The sequence below is a fragment of the Ailuropoda melanoleuca genome, chromosome 8 (assembly GCF_002007445.2).
Source record: "Ailuropoda melanoleuca isolate Jingjing chromosome 8, ASM200744v2, whole genome shotgun sequence".
NCBI classification, from domain to species: Eukaryota; Metazoa; Chordata; class Mammalia; order Carnivora; family Ursidae; genus Ailuropoda; species Ailuropoda melanoleuca.
Window position 1 is genome coordinate 51,828,713 of NC_048225.1, and position 12,029 is coordinate 51,840,741.

The following is a 12,029-nucleotide window of genomic DNA, read 5'->3' on the forward strand; positions in this document are numbered from 1 at the left end:
CTTCAACAGATGACTGGATTAAGAAGTTGTGGTCCATATATACAATGGAATATTACTCAGCCATCAGAAAAGATNACTCAGCTATCAGAAAGAACGAATTCTCAACATTTGCTGCAACATGGACGGCACTGGAGGAGATAATGCTAAGTGAAATAAGTCAAGCAGAGAAAGACAATTATCATATGATTTCTCTCATCTATGGAACATAAGAACTAGGATGATCGGTAGGGGAAGAAAGGGATAAAGAAAGGGGAGGTAATCAGAAGGGGGAATGAAGCATGAGAGACTATGGAATCTGAGAAACAAACTAACATTTTTGATTCCCACAAACAATGTATGAGGGTTCTAATTTCTCGAAATCATTTTTTATCATAATTTTTGACATCCAGAGGCCAGGGTCTCTCCACCTAAGGAAAGCAACTCTTACTTTTTCAGGGAAAAGCTTCTGAATATTGGTTTGTTCTTAATTTAGCCATTGGAATGTTCTTAAAAATTGAAGTATTAATTCGAGAACATTTAAATGTATTTTCCAGTTGGTTTGCATCTTTTGTGTTGATTTTCAGTTGGTAGAAGCTTCTAAAATTTTAGCTTTGGGTTATGGACTTAAACTAGTAGTTTTAGTAGCAAACCTGAGATTATCTTTTCTAATCCCCACATTTTACAGATGGGAAAACAGCCTCGAGAGAGTAAGTGATTTATTTAGAATGATATTGTTAGGTAGTGGAAGAACCAAGCGTCTTCATTGTTCCATTCAGTCTGTTACTCATTCTGCCTGCTAATTATAGATGTTTTCCAAGGTTCTTTTCTTTCTCCTCTTCTATAACATTTGCCAGTTCCAACCATTGTTATAACTTAAAGAAAATCACCTGGTCAAAAATGACTCATAAATACTTTTCTCAAGTCTAGATCTCTGTATAGAACTTAAGACTCACATGTTCAGTTGTCTACTGAACATTTGTCTGAAAATGTTTGTAGGTATATAAAATTGAACATACCCCAAACAGTACAAATTATCTCCTCATCAAAAATATTTCTCCTAACTTCGCTGTTTCTAATATCACTTTCATAGGTCTCAGATATGACTCTTTTTGGTCACTTTCCTCCAGTTTTATCCTTATAAAATAATTTCCATTTTTCCTCAGTAGTTTTGCTTGGGCCTCAGGTTCTTTGTTAAGGATCTAATGTTTGGGAAAAACTCCAAAAACACAGGAGGAACCCCTGTAAGAAAACTACTGTAAGTAAGATATATTATAATAAGGTATATTATAAGAAAGGCGTAAAGCAGCACCAAGTTAGAAGAGTGCTTAGCCAGGAGATAGGAGACTAGGCCGTAGCCCTGCCTCCGCCACGGATTCGGAACAAGTTCGTTCACTCACTGGGACCTCGCTTTGTCACAAAATGAGGAGGTTGGATTAGTTGATTTTCTGTAAGTCTTCATATTACAAGTCCTTTCTCTCTCTCTTTGCCCATCCACTTCAATAGTGCCTGCAGGCTTTGGAGTTTCTGCATTCGAACCAGGTCATTCACAGAGACATCAAGAGCGACAACATCCTGTTGGGAATGGATGGCTCTGTCAAGCTAAGTGAGTAGGAGTAATGATACTGCTCTTCCTGATGGGACCCTGTCTCCTGGGGGAGGATAATCACATAACAGGAGCTGCAAAGACTCAGCAGAGGGCCTTTACTTACAGGCACACCTTGGCGATATTGTGGGTTCAGTCCCAGGCCACTGCAGCAAAACAAAGATCGCAATAAAGCAAATCAAATGAATTTTCCCCAGTGCATATAAAAGTTATGTTTACACTATACTATAGTCGATTAAGTGTGTAATAGCATTATGTCTAAAAAAATGTACATACCTTAATTAAAAAATATTGCTAAAAAATGCTCACCATCATCTGAGCTCTCAGTGAGTCGTCATCTTTGTGCTGGTGGAAGGTCTTGCCTCCGTGTGGATGGCTGCCGACTCACCAGGTAGTGGGGTGGCTGTGGCAATTTCTTAAAATAAAACACTAATGAGGTTTGCTGCATCGACTGTCTTCCATTCCACAAATGATTTCTCTGTAGTACGCAATGCTGTTTGATAGCATTTTACCCACAGGAGAACTGCTTTCAGAATGGGAGTCAGTCCTCTCAAACCCTGCCACTGCTTTATCAACGAAGTTTATGTCATATTCTAAATCCTTTGTGGTCATTTCAGCCATCTTCACAGCATCTTCACCAGGAGTGGATTCCTTCTTAGGAAACCACTTTCTGTGCTCATCCGTAAGCAGCTACTCCTCATCTGTTCGGGTTTTATCATGAGATTACAGCAGTTCAGTCATGTCTTCAGGCTCCTCTTGTGATTCTAGTTCTCGTGCTGTTTCCACCACGCCTGCAGTCAGAATGTACATATTTAAGTTCGCCATCCTGTGTGGGTACAGTTCATGGTGTCCCAACACAATTACAGTAGTAACCTCAAAGATCACTGGTCACAGATCACCATTACAAATATAATAATAATAATGAAAAAATTAGAAATATTATGAGAATTACCAAAACGTAACACAGAGACACGAAGTGTGTAAATGCTGTTGGAAAAATGGCACCAATAGGGGTGCCTGGGTGGCACAGCGGTTAAGCGTCTGCCTTCGGCTCAGGGCGTGATCCCGGCGTTATGGGATCGAGCCCCACATCAGGCTCCACTGCTATGAGCCTGCTTCTTCCTCTCCCACTCCCCCTGCTTGTGTTCCCTCTCTTGCTGGCTGTCTCTATCTCTGTCAAATAAATAAATAAAATCTTTAAAAAAAAAAAAAAGAAAAATGGCACCAATAGCCTTGCTCATCACAGAGTTGCCATAGACCTTCAATTTGTAAAAATCGTAATATCTATGGTGAGCAATAAAGCGAAGCGCAGTAAAATTACGTATGTCTGTATTTCCTGGGATATGCAGGCTCCTTATATTACTCAGCACTATACAGTGTCATTTCTTTTTTTTCCATTCATTTATATGTTTAGCCAAAAAAATTTACTGAATGCCCTCTATGTGCTATGATGGGCACATGGATACTCTTGCCAGTCTTCAAGTAGCTCTCAGTCAAGTACTGGAGTCATAAAATACATAATTAGAAGATAGAGTTTAGTGTAATTTCTTTGATTCATTCATTCAGCAAACGTCAATTATACTTGGGCCCTCTCGGATTAAAAAAAAATGAGTAAGAAGACATAGTCCTTCCTATCAAAGGCCTCATAATTTAAATAAACGTATAATTGCAATTTAATGTGAATGAACTATAAGCAGAACATTTTGTTCAAAAGTGGAAGGACCAGTAGTCCAGACAAACAGGTGTGTTACAGGTAGATGGGCAGCTGTGGGGAGATTGTTAGCAATCTTTGTCCGGGGGCACGGGGTGGGAAACTGATAAAAGCAGGACCGTGCCTACTCATAGGTGATTAGGGTTTATTTAGGTCAGGGACTCATGCCCAGGAAATAAAGCAAGGACATAGAGTGACAGATTCTGAGGCATGGGCATGGTTTTTAAGAAGAAAGCAGGAGTGAGGCAAGTAATCAAAGCCAAAATGGGCAGCTTGGACTTTAATGCCTGTGTTCTTCTGGTTTGAGGAGTGGTAAGGGGCCAGAGATGATGTTTCTTTTGTTCCTCCTGCTTCTTTTCAAGGTTAAATAGAGGGCAGGCTAAGAGCCAGTCCTGAAGGTGGCCGTCGTGTGATTCTAGCTCTGGAGAGAGAAGGGATTGCAGCGGATGGGAGCCAAGCAAAGCCGGACTCCTAGGGAGGGATAGGCGCATAGTCAATACTTAACATAAGGAATACCCTAAATATAAGTGCATTCCTTCTTTTCTTTTCTTTTTCTAGCCGATTTTGGATTCTGTGCCCAGATCACCCCAGAGCAGAGCAAACGGAGCACCATGGTGGGAACTCCATACTGGATGGCCCCAGAGGTTGTGACGCGGAAGGCCTATGGACCCAAGGTTGACATCTGGTCCCTGGGTATCATGGCCATCGAAATGATTGAAGGAGAGCCCCCATACCTCAATGAAAATCCTCTGAGAGTGAGTGTTACTAGTCCCATTTCAAGATGTTCGGGCTATTGTCTTTAGTTCCTGGAAATGGGACTCAGGCTGTTCCCTACAGTTTTCAACCTGGGTCTATCTTTTCTGGATAAAACTTGGCACTGTTGGGTTTAAAGTATAAATGCTCAAAGACAAGAGATATTAGCAGTCATGCAATCATTTATTCAACAATTTTTTGAGTTCCTATAATGTAAAAGAAACTGTTCTAATGGTGATGAAAAAATAAATACATAGTAACAGAAGGTAAGTGCTGTGAGAAGAAGCTGACTAAGGGGCTGAAGAGAGTAACAGGGAAGAAAGGAGAAGTGTGCTATTTTATTTAGAGTAGAGAAGAAAGTCCTCTCTTCTAAGTTATTTGAGCAGAAGTCTGAAGAAAGGAGCAAGCCATGAGATTAATCTGATGCAAGAGTTTCCCAGGTATCTAGTATACAAAGGACTTGATTTGAGAACACACACATTGTATCCTAGAGAAAACCAAAGAGGCCAATGTCCCTAAGTGAGTGAGCAGGGTGGCAATGAGTAGACAAGGTCAGAGAACTAGCAGGGAGCCGAGTCCGGTAACCTTGTGACCATTGTGAGCACTTGGTTTTTATTCTGTAAGGGATTGAAAGCCATTGGAGGATTTTGAGCTGAGGAGTAGTATGACTTAATTTATCTTATAAATTAACCATTTTGACTGCTTTTATGGAAAACAGACTGAAATACTGTTATAATCGTTCAGGTGAGAGTGGTGGCTTGGACTATATTGGTGGCAGTAGTAATGAAGAGTGGTTAGACTCAGAAAATACCTTGAACATACAGCTGACAAGGTGAAATGGATATCAGAGAAAGAGGAATCAACAATGCCTATAAGATTTTGGGCCCTAGTTGCTGAAAAAGTTCATTTGCCACTTAGAAGGTTGAAGAGCAGGTAAAATGGGATAATAGAGTTGGTTTTGAATGTGGTGATTTGAAATGTTTATTAGACATCCAAGGGGAGATATTGAATAGAGTTGGGCATATGAGTCTGGAGTTCAAGGGTGAGAGGTCAGGGCTATAAATATAATTTATCAGGAGGTAGTATATAGTTGGTTTATTTAAAGCGTCGGAACTAGATGATTGATGCGATCACTCACCTAAGGAGTAAGGTTTGAGTACTGAACCCTGGGGTACTCTCATGCTTACAGGTTGGAGGAACTAACAAAGTAGACCAAAGAGTGGCCTTCCCAATTAGGAGGAGTACTGGAGGAAGTGTGTCCTGGAGGCCAAGACAACAAAGTGTTTGGAGAAGGAGGATGGACCATTGTGTCAAATGTCACTGATAGATCGTGTAAGACTGAGAAATAAACATTAGATTTGCCAACGTGGAGGTTAGCGGTGAGCTTGACAATCAGTATCAGCGGAGTGATGGTAATGAAATGAAAGCCTGACTAGAGTAAATCTACCAGAATGGGAGGAGAAGTTGAGATGCCATGTGAAAGCAGTCGTTGTTAACAAGTTTTGCTCTTAAGGGAACAGAAAAATGGAGCAGGAACCTGAAGTGGAGCTGAGGGAGGGTTTGGGTTTTTGTTTTTTTTGTTTTTAAGATGATATTATTTTAGCATGTTTGCGTGCTGATAGGAATGATGTCGTGGAAAGGAGGAATGCGGTCATGTCACAAGAGAGGAGTGACATCTGTAGGAGTGATGTGCTTAAGCAGATGAGAGGGGCTGGATCAAGTATTGAAGGAAAGAGTATTAGATTAGAATATAGACAATTTATCCATTGTAATAAAAGAGGGAAAGCAGAGTATATGAATTTAAATGCAAGTAGGTTGGTAATTTTGGTCATGGGCAAATAAGAGAATTATTCTGATTGCTTTTATTTCCTCATTTCTCAACCTCGCATCCAGTGCAGGAATTATGCGTGTGTTGTTGTTGATGGGTGGTTATCTCGTCTTAACTGGTTATCTCTTGGATTCTGATTATTGGAAAGTGCTTCAGTGTACCAAACTCAAACTGCCTGAAGGTCCCAGCTTTGCCATATACTGCTCGTCTTCCCCCATCTTACGGTGGCCGTGAAGATGACGAGCAGTAGGGTGTGGTGGAAATAAGACTGGGATTAGAATCAGAGGACACAAACTTGTATGAATAGCTTGATCCCAGGCATATCTCTTTATGTTTCTGGACTTTATGAAATGGGCATGATGATTCTTGCCTAGTTATTGTGGTCATTAAATGAGATAGTGTTTGTGTAAATACTTTTTGAATTAAAGTGCTGAGTGCTTGAAAAGGACTTTTTTTTTTTTAAACCTATCCCATAAGATGGTTCATGTTAGGGGACCGGGGCGGGGGGCAACAAGGAAGCAGATTGTTGCTTTACAGAACACTTGCTTTTTATATTCCTCTCCTGCTAGAAGAAATCTGTTCTTAGGTGACTAAGGTGAAGGCCTCAGGAGTAATTTCCTCCAGCAAATGGGCAGATAGATGTTTAATTCATCATCAGACTAAGTGAATAATAAACCCTTTAGATCTGTAACCAAGAATAATAATAAAACCCATGGGTCTGGAACACACTTCGTAAGTTATAAAGTGCTTTACAATATACTGTCTTGTTTTATTTTTACGGACATGTGAGATTGTCATCCCTACTTTCCAGATGAGGAATTTGAGAGTTCCCTGGCTTGCACGTGATCACATGGCCTTTAAATGTTAAATCTGATCCTTAGGTCACATTCTTTCCTGTATACCAAAGCTGCCTCTTTGTGTCCTAGAGGCATAAAGCAGCTGATCATATTTCTGGAGGGCAGGTCTGGGCACTAAGGGAGAACTCCAGCTAAAGCCTAAGATGATTCTCCATTTGTATTGCCAGGCTTTGTACCTCATTGCCACCAATGGGACCCCAGAGCTTCAGAACCCAGAGAAGCTGTCAGCTTTCTTCCGGGACTTTCTGAACCGCTGTCTTGAGATGGATGTGGAGAAGAGAGGTTCAGCTAAAGAGCTGCTGCAGGTAACTGTCCCTGTGCAGGGAAGCTCCAAGTTCAAGGGTCACTAAATCAAGCCTTTTTTGCTTCATTTTTGTCTGTGAGACCCTACTAGGCTTCTCACCTACAATTTCCCACACTCAGTTCATATTCCTAGTTCCCTAACCTCCTGCATCTCTGGGCCTTTGTCCATGTTATTCCCTGAGGCTCTTCCTCAGGCTGTTAAAACTCTGTGGACATTCATAGGCTCAGCTTAAAAATCTACTTTTTGAGTTCCTGCTGAACTTTGCCTGTAACTTTCATCATCACTTCTTTTGTTTTGCCTGAATTAGAGTGAGATTCTGCCAGGTTGTGGGGAAGCCTGGAATCGGGGGTTTGCCAGGCTTTTTATACTTCCACCTGCTTAATTAATCCTGAAATTACATAATTATTTCATATGGTTGCAAAAACTGCTTTTAGCAGGCTGCCACATAAGTACCACATTAAACTTTATGGTGGTGATTAATCCGTAGGCATGCACAGTTACTTCTTTATTATGAGGTCCAAGAACAACTGAGCAAGGCAGGCAGAGCTAACTGCATTAAAGTTAGTTGTGAACAATCCTATCTTTCCCACTAGATTATAACTCATATCTCCTTAATATCTGGGTCTCCTCTTACACCTAGGACCTGACTTAGAAAAGGTATTCAGAAAGTATTTATTGAATTGAAAGAAATTGCTTATTTACCTTCATTGAAATGCTACCTTCTAGAACATATTTAGCATATCTTTGTAACCTGGGTTATGGATTTACAGAGCACTGGTCTGTTAGATATGAGATTTGGGGGGGCCTGGGTGGCACAGTCGTTAAGCGTTTGCCTTCGGCTCAGGGCGTGATCCCAGCATTCTGTGATCGAGCCCCACATCAGGCTTCTCCGCAGGAGCCTGCTTCTTCCTCTCCTACTCCCCCTGCTTGTGTTCCCTCTCTCACTGGCTGTCTCTCTCTGTCAAGTAAATAAATAAAATCTTTAAAAAAAAAATAGATATGAGATTTGGGCTCTGCCAAGTGTAACCCGTTAGTCTCTCGGATCCTTTGGGACTGAAAACCCCTTCTGACAGGCAGTACCATATAGGATCCCTTTGCCTTTTATATGAGGTTTGCTCTAGAAACGCTAAACATGGAAAAATGTTCAAATTCTACTCTAAGCCTGTGATTGGTGAAGATATTGTTAATTGGGTACTAAATTGTAAGTATTGAAAGTAGTGCCCTCTAGAGTTTTCTTCCTGATACCGTAATATAAGAAACAATAAATACATTACATTGAATCTTTACCATACTATAGGCACTAAGTGCTTTATATGTTCTTTTTGTCTATTCTGTATGACGACCTGTGATTTATAGGTTCTGTTATTCCTATTTTTATAGGTAAGCAAGTGAGGTTTCAAATGTTCAGTAACTTTTCCATGATTATGTAGCTAATATGTGGTGGACCCAGGGTTTTAACCTATGTCTGTTTGGCTCTCAAGTGTGTATGCTCTTGGCCACTGCTCTTTTGTCTCAAAGACTGCTAAAACTGGAAAGGCTTTAGGGCTTATCTATTATACTTTGTTCACGATACAGAGAAGGAAACTGAGGCTTCCCAGGTGGGTATTGGATCATGCTGCTTTCTCAACTCAGAGGGGAGTTGTAGAAACATGTCATTTGATAACAATGGCTCTTTAACTTGTTACTGTACATTGTAAATATTTAAAACCATGACTTTGGTATCTTAAATCACAAAAGCTTCACATCTATTTCTCCTGTGAGAACACATATATGGACAAAAATACATAGGGTATTATGTTGGAATTCATATCTTCATGATTTAGCCAAGATCTTTAATTTCTTTCATAGTAACTTCTTGTTGTCAGTGCCTTTCTATATCCTCTGTCCAAAAAGATGATGCAGCAACTTCCAGCAACGAATAGGCATATATATGGCTATATGTGAATGTGCCTATACAGTATACAATATGATCAATAAAAAGGACTTATAAGGATGGCAGAAGGATCAAATATGCTAATCATCTGTTAGTTTTGTTTAAACATCAAATTTGGGTCTCAGTTTCCTGGTGGCCAGGACAGAAAAGGAAATGTGATAGTTCCTATATTTCTTATCAAATGGAAAAACATCACATCCTCAAGACGCAAAGCCTTTTTACTACTAAATGTAAGAAAAATCATTTTTAGTTAAGAGGCTCTGCGTTACATAAAGAATTGTTTTCCATAACAGTTTTGCCGAAAATGTAGATGTAATGTTCATACAGTGTTTTCTCCAAAATGGTCTTCTTTAATAGTTGTGGATGTGGCCCAAAGTACAGCCCAGTGAAAGTGATTTGGGAAAGGACCAAGCTATTGAAGACTTTATTGGATTCGAAGATAGAACAATTAATTCCTAGATCAGTGCTCCTGAGACGCAGTATTGCAGTGTACCATTGGGTCATGATCAGTCAGTTCTTTCCCCCAGAGATAATTATTACTCTGATTATCACCACAGTTTAGTCTTACCTGTTATACAATGGAATCATACAACATGAAACCTCTTGTGTCTGGCTTCTTTCACTCAACGTAATGTCTGAGATTCATCCTGTTGTCAGTGTATCCATTATTCATTCTTTTAAATTGCTGTGTAATTTTCTGTATAGTATTATAAAATATAACATTATTCATTCTTTCATTCTCTTAGACATTTGGGTTCTTTTTAGTTATGGCTATTGTAAGTAAAATTGCTGAGAACATTCTTGTGTGTATCTTTTGGTGGATACACAAACTCTTGGAAATATACCTACAAGTGGAAATGCTGGGATATAGCATAGATGTGTGTTTCAGTTGTGGGCAGATACTGCCAACCAGTTTTCCAGAATGGTTTGTTACCTTTTAAAGATGTTCATCAACTTGGGGATGATCCGAAGCTTTCCAGGCAGCACCTTGTGCAAATATGGATTCCCGTAACATCTTATGATGGTTACTGAGGAAGAATGGTAAATAGTCATGTGTCTTTGCTCTTTTTTCCTTTCTAGCATCAGTTCCTGAAGATTGCCAAGCCCCTCTCCAGCCTCACTCCACTGATTGCTGCAGCAAAGGAGGCAACCAAGAACAATCACTAAAACCATGCTTACCCCAGCCTCATTGTGCCAAGACTTCTGTGAAATAAATGCTCATTTTAGAAATTCCAACCCCCGATGCCCTCTCTTCCTTGCCTTGCTCCTCCCATTTCCTGGTCTAGCGCTCTCATGACCTTGATCCTTGAAAACCATGTGTCCAGCATTGAAGAGAACTGCCACTGACTAATGATGGCCATTTCTAAAGATGGAATTTCCTCCCAATTTATGATTGTGAGGGTGGTTTATGACCAAGGGCTTGTATGAATAAACCCTTGGACTCCTATGTCTACACAGCAAAATCTTCTCTCCCCCACCCCAATCTCACACCCGCCAGTCAGTTCTTGACTCTATAAATTTTTGGCTTTATAACTTTATCAGTTTGTGATCAGTTGAGATTTCTTTAGTGCTTGCTTTTCTGAGGCTGAACTGCCCAAACTCCTATTGTACTTGAAAATTGGAACAGCGGGAGGAGTGCCGTGAGGGTTGATAATTTGCCAGGGACATGAAATGGCTCATCTTCCTGGACCATGGCTTTGGCGCAGCTGATCTTGACATGGGAGTGAAAGCTACATGTTTTTTCTTTGTGTGTGCTTCTAGCAGCTCTTTGGGAGATCTTCACCCAGTAGTGTTCCCCATGCTATTTCTTGTGAAATGGTCTTGGCTATGTAGCAGCTTTTGACTCCCTCCATCCCCTAGGCTGCTGCCCCAATTCTGTCTTTGTTTAGAACTTTGAGAGGTTTCCTAGGGCACGTGCTGGGTGAGAGCAGTGTGAGAAGTCAGGGGAAAATTTTAGCTGCTTTTAGAACAAAGTTGGGTTCAGCATCTGTCCAGCTGTACCTATGTGTTGTTTCAAGAACTCAGCCTCTTTTTCCATCTGGGATGAGGAGCTGAAAGATCTTCTGATGGCCTGAGTCTTTGGGTCAGAGGAAAGATCTCCCAACTGTATAACTACATGTTAGTTTTGAATGGATTTGGCAACCTGACAAGATACTCTGCCAGCTGTGAGGGGACCCTGTTTTTACAATGCATGGCCAAGCTCTCTGCAAATGGAAATGCTTGCACTGGGTGTTGGGGATGTTTGCTACCTCCTGCTATCTTTGTGGTTTTGGTCCTCCCACTACGATAGGACCCCTGGCCAGCATTGTGGCTTGTCATGTCAGTCCCATTGGCTACCTTGTCATGCTCTGAGGTACCACTGCCTCTTGCAGCACAAGTTTTATTTCCTTCAATAAAAGGAGATGAAAATATTCTACTTGGAGTATGCCTCTCTTCTTTTCCTTTTCCCCTTTCTTTCCTAATTTTTCATTCTGAAATAATTTCTAACTTAAGAAAACTTAAATATATATATAATAAAAATGTATATATATATTTTTTCTTCCTGAATAATTTGAGATTAAGTTGTAGTAAGATGCCCCTTTACCACTATGTTCTTCAGTGTGTATTCTTTGTCTTAACACTTTTAATTATAAACTAAGAGAAAAGGGCCAAAAATATTTATATATTATAAGGTATTGGTTCAGGTGAGTATGGAAATGGAGAAGTCCCATGATCTACATCTGCAGGTTGGAGGCCCATGAAGGCCAGGGGTGTAGTTCAAAGGCCTGAGACAATAGAGAGCCAATGGTGTAGATTCCAGTCAAAGTCTGATGTGTAAGAACCAGGAGCACCCAGGGCAGAAGAAGACTGATGTCCCAGCAACGCACTCCACCTTTTTGTTCTCATCAGGCCTTCAGTTAATTTGATGATGCCCATCCAAGCAGGGTCATCTGCTTTACTCTGTCCACCAATTCATATGCTAATTTCTTCTGGAAACAATCCCCCCCCCCACACACACACAAACAGACACACCCAGAAAGACTGTTTAACCAGCTACTGGGCATCCCATGGCCCAGTGAAA

At 40.6% G+C, this 12,029-nt stretch overlaps 1 protein-coding gene across 3 annotated transcripts in view; it reads left to right on the forward strand.

The window, feature by feature from the left end:
* The window catches only part of PAK1 (p21 (RAC1) activated kinase 1), a 147,055-nt gene extending 136,640 nt beyond the window's left edge, over window positions 1-10,415 (forward strand). For all 3 annotated transcript variants that reach the window (XM_034666289.1, XM_011237060.3, XM_002929064.4), the window contains exons 12-15: window positions 1,483-1,582; window positions 3,852-4,048; window positions 6,899-7,036; window positions 10,049-10,415. In XM_034666289.1, coding sequence (XP_034522180.1) covers window positions 1,483-1,582; window positions 3,852-4,048; window positions 6,899-7,036; window positions 10,049-10,135 — 522 coding nt within the window. In that variant the 3' untranslated portion in view covers window positions 10,136-10,415. The remainder of the gene's footprint in view (window positions 1-1,482; window positions 1,583-3,851; window positions 4,049-6,898; window positions 7,037-10,048) is intronic.
* Window positions 10,416-12,029: the final 1,614 nt, after the last annotated feature.